Here is a 14247-nt window from a genome sequence, read left to right on the forward strand (position 1 = left end):
CTGGTACAAATTGGTCAAAACAAATTTAGTATCTCTTTCCACTGTCCTCCAAACTCATGGATTGTGCCAGCAGAAGCCAGGGATGTTGGGGCTTGGGGAAAGTGGTCTGGCCCTCAACTCGGGACTGGGTTCCCTATCTCAAATTCTTAGGGAAACTGAAACAGGGAGTCAGTAAAGATCTGTTGAAATAAGGAGTCTCATTGTTGTACTTTATGCTAATCCATTTCTGTTTTTTTAATGTGGGGGTTTGTGTGTGAATATGGCTTGCTTTTCAAAATTATTGTAAAAATTAATTTCTGGTTGTTTGGGGAGGTGGGGAGATGGGGGGCGGTGTTTGGGTTTTGAATTAAAAAAACCTTAGTAATTGAGAAATAAATCAGCCTTCTCTTTCTGAGTTTGCCTACTGAGGGTTCTGGTTATGGAACCATTTTGCTATTTAAGATGTAGATCATTAAAGAACAAAGGCAAAATCATCTGTTCCAGCTTCCATGATAGCATGGAGATGATTCTGTACCTTTTTTCAGCACCCCCCCCAATAACCTGCAGCATTTTTCTAATCAACTACGTAAACTTTCTTAATGTTAAATTAAAGTATTTTTTAATTTTCAAGCAAAATCCATTTAGGAGAAAAATTTTAATAAGCTTGTTCTCTTTTTCATTCCCAGCCCCTCACTGCATAGGTATTTGCTCCAGCCATATGTTTCTGATACTGTACATTTCAATAGTTTCCTGGATTATGCAGTGCATTTTTTCCATTTATGAAAGCCTTTCCAGTTCTGAAATATAGTTACCAGGAAAATGCTCATTTCACTGCATAGAAGGAAAAACTATCTTGAGTTCGCTGAGGCTTGGGGATAGATGCAGAAGGAAACGAACAGTATCTGTCATTTTGATTTACTGCAGAAGTCAACAGTTCTCTGACAGGAATCAAATGTGACTTCGTAATGTATAGTAAATGGAGACTGTGACGATTGATTTCACAGTGAAGATAAATTCTCATGAAATGAACATAATTGTATGTTTATGAAAAGGATGCATTGTGAAATAATGGTATTATTTTTCCTGTTACTTTCCAATTAAAATTAAAAAAAAAAAAAAAAAGAAAATGAAAATTCTTAGCGTGAAATAGATATAGTATTGCTTAAAGAATGGCGGGGGGGAGCGTTTTGCTTTTCAGCAAACTAAATAGCGTATTGAAAGTTTTTGAGTCGACCCATCTACTTAATATATAGACACCACAGATAGAAGGGTTCATCTTGTTTACTTACCTTAGCAGTACTAGAGATAAAGCAAAGTACGTTAGAGTGAGTGCTCTTTGCTTCCCGGATTGGTTTTGGCTGTGCCCGTGTCTGTGAGTCTGCTTCCCAGCAACTGAAGTTGAGCTGTAGGGTCAAGCAGTGCATGTCTAAACCTAAAGCTCTCACAAAACCGAGTGCTATTTTGTGTTGACTGTCGTTTTCTCCTCCACAGTAAGCTGCTGGCAAATATTTTAGGGTGGAAAATATTAAAAGTATTTGAAAATAATGATATTGTAGGAAAAAACCTAATGTTTGCGGTACTGCTGTAGAACATAGTGTGAAGTTGTGTGGATGTAGCTGCTGATTGACTTTCTTAGGCAGATCTAAGAATGGAGGAGAGAGGACTTTGTCAGCACCTGTGCTTACACATAGTGTAGATTAACCTGTGATGTCCCTATTGATGAATGTGTAAGACTCATGTGCAGAGTTCAAGAACAAACAAGACAAATTCTGCGCATCCCAGAAAGTTTACTTTCCTTCTAGGATTTCATTCCAAACACTTGTCTATTCCCCTGTATTTCCTGTAAAAGTTATTCATCGATTGGTGCTTTTTCTTTTAGCCAAGTACTGTAGTCTGGGACAACAACTGCAGTCGGAAATGTGCCTCTCTTTAGGATCTATGCAACAGTCCCATGTCACCTTAATTAAGAAGGGCAAGCAGTCAGTATTTCTCATGATCTTGCCCAGTTGACTACAGGATCCACATGGCACTATTTTACTAGATTTTGTGCTGTTCAAAGTAGTCCTTTGCCTTTGCAGTAGAGTAGTTGCACTTTTTTCCTGATTTATTGCTCAATAGGTTGTATTACTGTATTACAACTCCATCTAAATACTGCTTCTAAGTAAAGAGGGAATGATGAGTAAAAATCTCTCTTATTTTGCTACAAGTAGAGATAAAGCTTCCTTACCACCTCTTTTCCAAGTCTGGAGAGATGAATTCTCTTTTGTGGGAGAAGAGTTTCTACTAAGTAAAGATTTTGGGGGTTATAAAACACTAGTAGGCTGAAGTGCTTGAGTTGGTGAATTTTCAAGCCTTTCTTACCACTACTGGGAGCAGCAAGCGTATAATGAGGAGGAGCTGCCTGACGAGAGTCCCTGTCAGTAGCCTTTCTTATGCGGGAAGCTCTGTTCCTCTTCAGGCTCATTCCTTTCCTCGGAGCCAAGGAAGTAGAACCAGCGTGTGAAATTCTCCCTTCCTTGCAGGGCCAGATCCCACCCACTAAGTCCCCGTCTTTTACTTTCCTGCCCAGCCGGGATCCAGATGAAACTCAATAATGGTGTTGCTTTCCTCACCTCCGAGGTTCTGTATCATGGGGAGATGCGAGGAACAAACTCAAAGCACAGAACCGTTCCTGTTTGCCTTCGCAGGAAAAGGTTCCTGAGAGCCAAATGCTCCTCAGTACTCTTGCGGCAGCGGGACGGAACCTCCCGTCCCTGCGCGAGAGCTGACCGTCTGGGGCAGGCTCCTCGTAGAAACAGATCCTTAATCTGAGAAACAGATGAATGTCAAGAGGGGAGCGATCAAAAGGGAGCTTTGAGGGCACACAATAGGACTGGAAATAAAACTGCCAGACGATAAATTTTTAGCTCCTGAGTCCACTCTGACTGTCAGGAATTGCGTTGCACGAGAAACCGCGTTGTCTGGTAGGACCCAGGAAAGTGCTCTGTGTCTACTAAGTGAAAGGTGTGTGTGACAATACTTATTTGGGGTGCATGTTGTTGGCTGAATGTTGCTGTAGAAGGGGATGGAGCACAAGTTCTCTCTGGGACTCCAAATGCACTAGAGCTTCAAGTACTGAATTTCTTGTGGAGAGCAACCAGTTAACTGCTATCCATATATAAGGGAAATTGGGCAAGAGCCAAAATAAAGGGAACTAGTGAAAGGAGACCGGGTCAGAGGAGGTGTTGGATGGAAGCCAGGCTAAAGGAGAAAGCCTAAGACGAGATGTATGTTTAGTTACTGTTTTTGAATTACTCAGAAAGTTAAGCCCCAGGAAGAGCTGGACTGTAAGCTATTCAGAGCCCTTTCTATTAGAAATGGAAGAATGAGAATCTATTTAATTTAAAAAGCCCACAAATTTAATCCAGAAAAAAAGCTGCTAACGTTTGTAAACAAACTTCTAAAATCCTGGTAGAGTACAATGTTTAGGAAGAGGAAAAATATACAAACCCAAGGAATAACTACCCTTTATCCCCCAAGTCCATTCCATTAACCAAAAAAAAAAGAAAAAGAAAAAAGAAAAAAGAAAAAAAAGAAATAGAAAAAAGAAAAAAAGGCTTGCTTTTTTTCCCCCTCAAGTCGTGATTGGTAAACTTGACACAGGCTGCAGGAGCTTCGTCTTGGTGAGTGTGACCCGCAGGGGCCGGCCCCCCGCGCCGTGCGGGGAGCGCGGGGCGGGCGCGGGAGCGGAGCCCCCTCGGTGCCTGCCCGGGCTCTGGCAGCTGCGAGCAGCTTGTGCGGCCCCCACGCACCTTCCAGAACAGGCTGCTGTCCCTCACCAGGAGAAGGATCAAACCTTCTTCAGCAGGAATATTTTAGTGCCAGTTGCTGATACTTCTCCATATTTTGGCCCACGTGATGTTAGTTTTGGCTGCATTTCTGTTCTGGATTACATATAGAACTCTAGATACTTCATAGTCCAGGCTTGGCTCTATACTGATCAGCATCTCTTCGGTTCATTTTCACCTGAAAATTGTCTGGATTTGTCTGTGTATTTGTGTCCGTGAACTTGAAAAGATCCGTATACTTCTGGGAGACCACTTATATGAGTTAGGTGGTAAAATCCTTAAGTGCTATTATTTCATGACCTTGTCTCAGAGTTTGTCTCTTTGGCTTTTCTGGATGTTACGAAAACATCTTTGGAGACATGTGTAATTAATTTTAATTAGCATTCACATTGGACTGATCTGAAATAGCACGCCTTGATAGAAAATGTTAGTCATTGCTGTTAACTCAGAGCAGATGGTCATTTTTGTTTCTTTAAAATATATGATTTGCGGAGATTTTAGTAGAGCTTTCTTATGTGAAAAATAGCCATTGTGGAATTACAGGTGTCTAAAATGGAAGACTACGGTTGAATAAGTAGAATGTGTACGGTAGAGTTGCAAGTTGAATAAGAAGAGAACACACAGTAGAGTTTCATCCAAGATTATTGTTCCCGATTGTGCATGTATATTTGGAGTATGGGATTCTGTTATTTTCTCACTTTTTTCCATTTTAGGTGACTATTTATGAAACCCATAATTTGTATGATTTCAATCAAGTAAGAAATATCTAGGAATTGAATCTCTTGTGTTTTTCATGGAATAAAATTGACCCAATTTGCATTTGGTTCTAGATTTCTAATGTTCATTTTTATCCCACTTGCATCCTAACTACAAGACCAGATATTTACAAAAAAATTATTTGAGATGATAGGCACAGTTGTTTGAAATCCCTGTAAAAGAGCAACCGCTGAAGTTAAATGGTGTTTTGTGTTCTTTGGAGGATTAAAGGGGCTTATAAGCACCGTTCTAAAAATGTCACTAATATTCTTGCTCTGTAATTGCTGTTCCATCTTCTCCCATACTGGCAAGAATAAATGCTTCTTTTAATCTTGGTTTGTATTTTCTCTCTATATAAAAAAATTATATGCATATACAGTATATCTTTATCTACTTAAGTGTTTGAGATCCAACTCAATCTAAAAGCTGTCTATGCATATGTTTAATATCTGGATATGCATTAGTATATATGTACACATGTTAACTGAGTGATCACCCTCAAAATCTTTCCAGGTTTGTTGAAGATAAAGAATTAACCTTTTCTTGGTATTAAGAAATTGCAAGGGATACCATACATCTTGAGGTCTAGCAGTCGAGTTTGCTCAGATAACAAGCAGTTTTGATATGCTAATGCTGTAGAGGGAAACCTACTGGTGTTGCCTCCACTGTAGCAGGCAACTGGAAAGGTATTTCTTTGTGATTTCCACTGTGTGTTATTCACCATTTGGTCCTGGATTCTGTTCTGCTGTTTTATAGGCGATCGAACCTTCTCTGTGCCATGTTGACAGCCGAGGCTTCAGGACTAGTGGGACAGAAATCTCAGTAACTCACAGATGAGCTCAGTCTTCAAACTTATCTGGCACTTCTCTGTTTCCTCCTGTACACTTTCAAATTCCTGCATTTTCACGTTAGGATTCTTCCGCAGTGGCAGGGGTTAAAGAAATACCTGTGGACGATATAAAGGTCATTTCTGCATTAGAAAGTTCACTTTTGGCCCTGAAATACATTTGGGAAAGGAGTCCAGTATGCTGGAGGCAAAGGTAATAATAAAGTGAAGACGTTGTTGGGTCAGCAAAGTTACAGCTGGGTGTCTGCTGAACCTTCAATACCAGGCCGGGCTTAGAGAAGGTATGACCTGAGTGTTGAACCACTCCGGAATTGGAAATTATGCTTTTAGTCCAATTGTCTGTTCATCTCCATAAGCAATTTTCTGGTGGTTTTTTTTTTCCTGGAATGCAGTTCTTGAGGTTTATTTACCTAGAGTATAATAAAATCTGCAGTTAACAAATGTTAACCTTCTGTATTTTTCACTCTGGAAAAAAAAAAACAAACGGTAGTAGCATGTTAACTTCCAGTAATGCCACTGTAGATAGATTTTCATGTACTATGCAGGTTATTAAATTACAATGATGAGACCCTACAGGGGGAAGTGGCATAGGTAGATGTGGTATACACATATAGCTTTGCACACAGCTTCCTTGTTTATGCGTTCACATTTTAAAAATGTTAAATATTCAAGGGAAATGTTGCACACAAATTGTACTTCTAGGCATGTTCCCATTTATTGTATCTGGTTTGTTTCTACAGTCCCTTAGATTCAAAGATGCTTGAATTATCAACAAGATTTGTATTGTTGAGAGTTCATCTTTTTGCTTCTTCGTATCCTGCATTATATCATTCTCTTTGATGTATAACATCCCATTTAGCTGCTATAGAGATGACAATGAGAACATGACCTCACTGTATTCCATATGGAGCAAGTAGGTGAGGATTGAGTAGTAACTCTTTCTGTGCCGATATCTTCAGCGATTTTAAAAAGTGGAAGAGAGAACTAAACAGAAAATCTGAATTGTTTTCGAGAACATTTTTACAGCTTTCCATGAGACGCCAGTGGATTCCTAATGAGTAAAACATGTTAATTTGTTTTTGTAAGATTCCACTAGTAACAGAAAAAGGACACACTCTTTTCAGAAGTTCCTTTGGCTTTTCTTTTTCTTTGGAAAGTTCCCGTGCCTGTCAGCCTTTCTGGAAGAAAGGCAGGCAAAGGAAATCCAGTAGCAAGGAAGCTGATGTGGGAGGCAAGTATTTACCTGCCCTGCTGCAAGCTTCCTATGAGTTCTGGCTCAGGGCATGTGTCCTTCATTTCCTCCTTTATACTGAAACTTGTGTCTTTTGTGTTGGAGGGGGTAGGATTAGCTACACTAGAACGGTGGATCTGTCAGATACTACAGGGAGAGGGGCCTTGGAAAGCCGGAGACATCAGTCCCTTGGCCATAAAGTGTCTGTAGACCTAGGAAAAGTCTTGACGCAGAGACAGGAATGCAGGACTGTCCGCTCCCACCTCTTCAAAGCAGTTGGCTAAGATCCCTTCTCGTACAGCTATGCTTGATGTAGCAAGTCACAAAATGCCAAGAAGTTTAATATATAACATGACAGTCCTGAAAAAATATTTTCACAAGCTGGTGTCATGTTGGTTTGCTCTTGCAGATAAGTATTTTTGGAACTTCCCTATCGCTGTGTTTTACAGCCTTTATTTGCTCTATTGTTATTTTTAGTCATCTTTTCTGAGAGTACCCTTTTACCATTTCAGCTTCGTATTTCTTCAAAGTTATAGCTGCTTAGTTAACTTAGCCAAAATACTTGTCTCGGTAAAATTTCTTCTACCAATAAATCAAAGCATTTTTTCCTCTGGCGATTTCATTTTGCTTCTCCTTTTATTGTTATTATTTGTTTTTTTCAGTAAGCGTTGACTTGGAATTCCACAATATTGCAAATTGAATAAAATTCAAGTGTTTTGTCACCACTTCAAGATAACAGCATCTGACGAGGTCATCCAGGCTACTGTTTGCCTTAAAGCAGGATTAGTACTTTTGAAGTCAGGGAAGAAATAGGTTTAATTTTAAATTTCTAACCAATAAAAGAATGCGTAGAGCTTTCAGTCATTCGTACTGTCAGTGTCTTTGCCTAAACTATGTGACATGACCCTTTAGTGTCTCTTTGTCCCAGATGGAGCCACTGAAATTGGTGAGAATTATGTCACCGTCATGAGGAAATCTGAGTATGTCCTTTATTCTTTGCAGTTTGGAATGCAATCTATAAGCCTGATTAAAAATGCCTGATTTCCTTCTACGCAGAGGTGAGGATACTCTGGTTGCCATACTGTGGTTTTGCGGCTGACAACGTAATGATTAGGTGTCACGGCTGCTCCATATCATCATCATGCTCTGCATGAGTGCTTACCGTTCAATTACAATTTTTCTACCCGTCTGTTTCCTGGGACTGCCCCAAAAAGCAGGGCCAGGAGCTGTCTGGCCATGTGGGTAAGGGAGAAGCGCTTCCGTGAGTGGGAATTACATCAAGTTGTTGTATTCCGGCAGTGTGACGGTGAAATCCCACCAGTCCCTGAATGCTAAAGAAATTTGTCTAGGCAGTGATGATAATAGCTTTATTTCCTGGTTCCAGAGTGTATTCAAATTGATTTTCTCCAAATACAGGGTAGAAATGACCTCTGTAGTTGCTTAATGAAACCAAAGAATGCTTTGTTGTTGCTGTCTCAGGTGAAGTGATCTCCATCAACCCCCTAGCCACCCGCGCTCCCCCTTCTCCAGAGCTTGCGAAGGAAAGAAAACAGTCCGGTTGCGATGGAACGTTCATTCTTGTGCAACAGTTCAGATCTAGCAAAATGCGGTTTCCTAACCTTTGTCAGCTAAGCTTACGGCCTTTCCTAAAAAGACTGTTGGCTGACAAATTTATAGTGATCTGGTCTGTATATAGAATTTGAATTTGGAAACTAATGGCTAAACCGTAAGGGGAAAATCTGTTCTGCTTATTGGAGATTTTACAAGTACCACCTTCTTACATATTATGTATTTTTTCCTCATTTCTCTTTTCTTCCATTAAGTGATTCCCTATATTTATCTAGCTCTATGGATTACCTGCAAAAGGTGTCATTTAAACGTGTCCCAATTTTCTTGCTGTGACGGCAGACATCAGAGGTTTGTTTAAAATATTTGGTTCTCATGGTTTTCTTTCCCTTTTTACTGGTGATGTCTAAAAGCTAAAAAGCGTATATAATGCACTGAAAGGACTTAACATGGGAAAAACTTGCGTCATTGATTATTTTGATACTTATTGGTTACAGCAGCAATCGGTCACCAGGCGTTCACTTTTGTTGACATGTCTTGTGTGTTCGTCCTTGGCATCACAACAGCTTTTTTTTTTCCCTAAAAGTGCTCCATTTTGGCAAAAGCTGGAAAATTGATTGTAAGTAGTTTCACGGTGCTTTCAGATGATTATTATTTCCAGAGCTGTGCTGTAGCTTTCTAAGATATTTTTAAGTACTCCATGTAATTATGAAACAAGCACCTGTCCCATAAACTCTGTTGTCCAAAACAATTACCGAGTAATTTCTGATCCCAAAGTATTTTTGATTTAAAATGCTGCGTGCATGATACGGAGTAGTGAAATGGTAGTTTTACAATGTGGTGCTCTTTGTTCTAGGAATGTTTACAAGGATTACCGCTTCCTTGAGCTGGCCTGTGACTCCCAAGAGGAGGTGGATAGCTGGAAGGCCTCTCTGCTACGAGCCGGTGTCTATCCTGATAAATCCTCAGTAAGTTAAACAGCTCACTGGTTTTCCAGTAGCTGCTCTGTTTGAGTCGGAAAAAACCAATTTGTATCATCTGGGAAAACACAATGTCTGCAGATATCTCAAGAAATGGTAGCCTCTTCTTTGTAGTCTTCTGCGGTGATTTTGAAATATTCATAACGGAATATTTTAAGATGAATTCATGCGTCAAACCTCAATGTTAAAAAACCCAAACCACCAAACCTTCCGGAAAATTATTAATTGGATCTGTGTAGTAAAAGCATTGAGCGATTTGGAGTTTCCTGAGCTTCATTGTTTCTATTAATGTCTCTTAAGGTAAAGATGTGCTTTGAAGAGTTTATTCCCTCAAGCTCTGTGTTACAGAACTGACAGAAGCATTCCAGGCAATCATGTATATTTATTTTGCTGATTCACTGCATGGTTTTTGTGTATGAAACACATGCTAAACCTTTCCAAAGGCAGTTTTACTCAGCTAATCATCATGTGGAGCAAATTGAACAGGATGCTGTAAAAAAACCTCTATTAATTTAACAGAAAAGACAGAAAGTCAGCAAGCAGAATGTGTCCAACTACCATTTTGATATTTTTTGGATTTGGTTATTTTGATATTTAATATCAAGTGAAGGTTTGAGAAGCTGTATCCAGAGAGAAGGCTGACTAGCAAAAATACCCGTGATTTGAGCTTCTGAAAGTTTCTCTAATGCACACTTCACCTTTCTTCAGTAAGTCTGCTAGTCCACTAAATTCCTTCAGCAGAAGATCTGTTCTGGGAAATGATGCTTTGATTTTTATGGAATTTGTTCTTCTTCCCGCTTGCTTTCTTTGGGAACGCCAGGTCCCTTGAGTCCAGAGTCTTGCGCTGTTTTCTGTCTCTTCATCTTTCTCTTCCTCATATTTCCCTTATGCTGCTGATACCTCCATGGCTTCCAGTATAATTGCGTCTGCATCTCCTCTAGCTGCTCTTTGCACGAACAACCCTCGGCTTCCTCTCTCCACGCCAAGTTGCAAGGCTACCGTCAGAAGATGAATCGGAGAATCCTGGATACGCTGGATTCTCCCGTTATTCTAGGAGTAAACGGTGATGATGATAATGATGGTGATTTTTTTTTTTCAAGAATAGTTCACATACAAATTTATCAGGAGACCTACCAGGTATCTGAGACTTTACCTTTAAAAAAAAAAAAAAAAAATTAAAAATTTGGTTACTCTTCAGTATGTTGCCTGTCCCTGTAGATCAGTTCCTACCTAAGACCATCACAAGTCATTTTAGAAGGATTAGTTACGAGAGGTTACCTAAATAATTACTAGGAACCAAACACTGTATTGTTTGTTGTGGTTTCTGGTTCTTTGTTGTGTGTTTAATTTTTCCGTTTGTTTGGGTTTTGTTTGTTCGGTTTGGGGTTTTTTTTCTTGCTCAGGTTTTAATAATGATGTCAAAAAAGCCTGTGGCTGCCTCTGGTTTAATCTCGTGTTCTGTGACATGTTTATCGTATTCATGTATCTGTTACTTTATCTTTAAACAAGACGGACTAGTTAGATTTGCAAACTTCTGTTCTGTCTTCCTGTCTCTCCCTGCCCCCCAAAAATATTTTGTATTCAAAATATGTTTATAAAGAATTCTTGTTTTTGTTTAAAGTTGGTCTGTCAAAGGGGTCTTAGACACAAGATGAGAGACTTCCTTGACCGAAAGAAAGAGGAAGCCAAAATTCACTTCTCCTTTGAGCTGGAATTATCTTTACATTACAAAAAGAGTGAATATTATTGCTCCAAGCCCCTGTAGTTTGAAATTCACCCAGGAGTCTATCAAACTGTTCAGGAAAGGTGCTTGATGCTACTCTGGTCTTGCAAAGCACGTTGTTCCTACAGGGCTGGAGGTCCGAACGTGAACTGCAAGTCCGATGTTGAAGTTTTGGATTTTGTAAAGCAAAAGGTCCAAGGCCCAGGGTACCTGAGAAATTTCAATGGAACTTCAATAAAAATCAGCAGCATTTCATTAAAATCCTGTGCCTACTCCTCGACGTTCACACCTTCCTCTGACAATATAAAATAGTTTTAGAGACACCCTCTCAGTCTTTTATTCTCCTTTGAAGATTTAGAGACCGTGTTTTTATGTAAAAGAGCCTGCCAGAAAATGGCAGCAACTCGTGTTTACCGCAGTGCTGCCCCACGGCTTTGCGACCCCCGAGTTGAAAAGGCAGAGAGGTGCCCCAGCCCCTGCCCACTCCCCCTTTCTCGCTCCTTTTCATGTGCGAGTCGCAGCCGGTAGCTTTGAGTGGCCCAGGTTTGGCACCAGGAGGAGAAAAACGGCTGCTTAGAAATGAAAAATAGGTGAATGGTGCTGTAAACCTGGAGCACTGCGGTGGCGAAACGGCCTGCTTTCTGTAACTGGTGGCAGGAAAAACAGGAACTTGTCGCTGAACTGAAGAGGTTTGTTCTGAATTCTCACCAGGGGCAAACCTCTCAAATAAGAGTATTAATTTTTTCTGTTTTTTTTTTTGTTGTTTTGTTTGTTTGTTTGTTTGTTTTTTAGTAGCGTTACTTGAAATTGTATGATTACAGTGGTAATGGGACTCGATACTTATTACCACTGATATGAACTCTCTAGTACTAATTTAATGCTGTAGGTGAAGTCCAAGGTTGTCTATTTTTAAATTTTTCTTACTGCCTAAACGAATGTCATTAATATATTAAAAATTAAGGCCAGATACCACCCTATTCCTCCATTTCCTTGCCTCCTTTTGCCTGCCTTCCCTGGCCTTCTGCACATGGAGATGCACACTCACGTTCATATATTCATGCTCTTGTTAACTATCTTTAGTCACCCCTCAAAGCTGCTCTGTGAGCCCCCAAATTCTTTCGCAGTTTGCCAAGTCGCCTCCTTCCCCCAGGAGATTTGCTTTTGTCAGGACGTGGGCTTTGACAGCCACCCAAATAGCCATGAATCGGTGTTTTTATTTTTCCAACCCATACGCAAGTCAGCTTGCTTGATATAAATCACACTGTGGCCGGTTCACTTTGAAACGGGATATCCATTTACCAGCTGACTTTACTGCTGGCTTTCTGGACCGATGCATCCAAACCCCTCCTTTTTTAAAAAATGACAACTTTGTGACTAACCTTTCCAGACTGTATTTCTCAACTGTAGGCTGGTGTTTATTTTGGCTGACTTCCCACTGTATAATATACACTGTTCATGCCAGCTCATGGCAAAACTCACAATTTAAAAAAAAAAAAAAAAAAAATTAAAAATAGCACAGATGTTTGTTGTAACTCGCTCTGCACACTTTACCTTGCTAGCACCGTCCATTCCTTTTCCCCCTCCCCTAGTGCCACCTCGTCCTTGTTTTTATTACTAATTGAAAAGTTAAATATTTGCTTTTTGAAAAGCATTTGGATCGTGAAACTCCCCATTCGTTGGCACATCGTAGGGAGCGGTTGTCACGCGAGGGTAAGCAGAGACGTGCGGCGGGTCGCTCTGGGTACGGGAAGGTCGGGGCGACCACCAGGCGGAAGGCCTCAGGCTCCCCTCCCACCCCGCATCATTTCGGGCCTCGCTTTCTCCTCACTTGTGTCCACTGGCTTCCCAGGAGCTGCTCCTGATTTACACTGGAAGGAGCAAAAGTGGAATCAGAATGTTTGTGTAGAGAAGAAATTTTGAAAAACAGCGTGAATTTACAACTTTGCGGAACATTTAAAATCCTTTGTGAATGTCCTGTGCTCCCCTGGCAGCCGCCTCACCAAAGGATTCAGTGGCTGTTCTTTGAGTCAGTCCCTCATTTGGTTTGAGCTCTTTCCAGAACTGTACAAGTTAGACTGAATGCGTGTAAAATAAATGTATCTAATATTTCTTTTTTTTTTTTTTTTCCCCCTCTTTCCTCCTTGCTGCATCCTGCAAAGGGGAACAACAGAGTAAGTTGTTTGTCCTTTTACAAAATCCCTTCGTATCCTGTCTCAAGGGTTTTGTCAGGAATATTGGTTTCTCTTTTGGTTCACACAACTATTCCCTGCATGCTCTTAACAGCAAACTCCTATTAAAAATGTGGGTGCAAAAGTGTCTTCTAGAAAACTATTAATGGCTCTTTGTTTTAATTTTGGGGAAGGAGATGTGGTAAATGTTGCTGAGTGTTGTTTCTTAAAGCAGTTCAGTAAGAATGATACTATAAAATGGTATTGGGACCAAAGATTGTGAAGGTATAGTAATAAAGACCTTCTGAGGAAAGGTTACTACAGTCTGATGAAACTCATTACAGCTGGATTTTTTGACCATACATCAAAGCTTGTATTAATGGGCAGTTATAAAAACCCGGCACTAAAGTCTTAAATAACAGATTTGCTGGCGATGTTGGCTAAGCTGAACTAGATCAGTGTACTGGCTTTGAAGGTGCCTTAAAATGGATGTTGGAGGGTGGGGTCACCATTTGCCTTGGCTTCTAGACCCTTGATGTGTTCCAGCTGGACAGCAGCAGAAGGGTGTGGGGTGTGGAGAGGGAGGCTGAAAATATGCAGGGTAGGTTTTTTTCAAAGTAAGCAGCACATAAAAAGGCAGTTTTGCTGATGTTGGTCTGATAAACTAATAATCAAGCTGTTCCCAGGCTAAGTACTTTTTTTTTTTTTTTTTAATGCCGTTTTTACTGAGCTTAAGAATGGAAATTGCACATCTCACACTTTGGAATACGATGCAGAGAGAGTTTGTCATACCATGGAAAGAAGTTACACAGCTTTTGTGCTTTTTTTCCCCCCTTCCTGTTTTGGTATATTAACCCTTAGGAAGATGTATGTGGAGCATCAAAAGATGCTTCACAGCAAATGTTTAAAGTAGGCCTTGAAATATTGTCTGTAGCATCTCATTGTGAGCTTGAAGCATTTCTGGGGTATTTGGGAAAGACTCACATGGGTTTCAAATGTCCTGAAGGTTGGGGAATTTTGTCTTTTCTTAATTTTTGTGGTCTTAATCATTTTTTGACTCCTCCTGTCTCCATAGTAGCTGGACTCAGGAGCACCAAAAAGCTTCCATTTTGTTGGCCTGCCCGAGAGAAAGGGCTCTGGGTGTTGGTTGGGGGGGGTTAAGAGAAGTGG

General features: G+C 40.3%; 1 protein-coding gene across 1 annotated transcript in view; it reads left to right on the forward strand.

Annotated features, from left to right (window-relative positions):
- The window catches only part of DNM3 (dynamin 3), a 146747-nt gene that overhangs the window by 102972 nt on the left and 29528 nt on the right, over positions 1-14247 (forward strand). The window contains 2 exon segments of the mRNA XM_065648911.1: positions 9063-9174; positions 13069-13080. Coding sequence (XP_065504983.1) covers positions 9063-9174; positions 13069-13080 — 124 coding nt within the window.

Source organism: Caloenas nicobarica, chromosome 20 (assembly GCF_036013445.1).
Source record: "Caloenas nicobarica isolate bCalNic1 chromosome 20, bCalNic1.hap1, whole genome shotgun sequence".
In the NCBI taxonomy this organism is placed as follows: domain Eukaryota; kingdom Metazoa; phylum Chordata; class Aves; order Columbiformes; family Columbidae; genus Caloenas; species Caloenas nicobarica.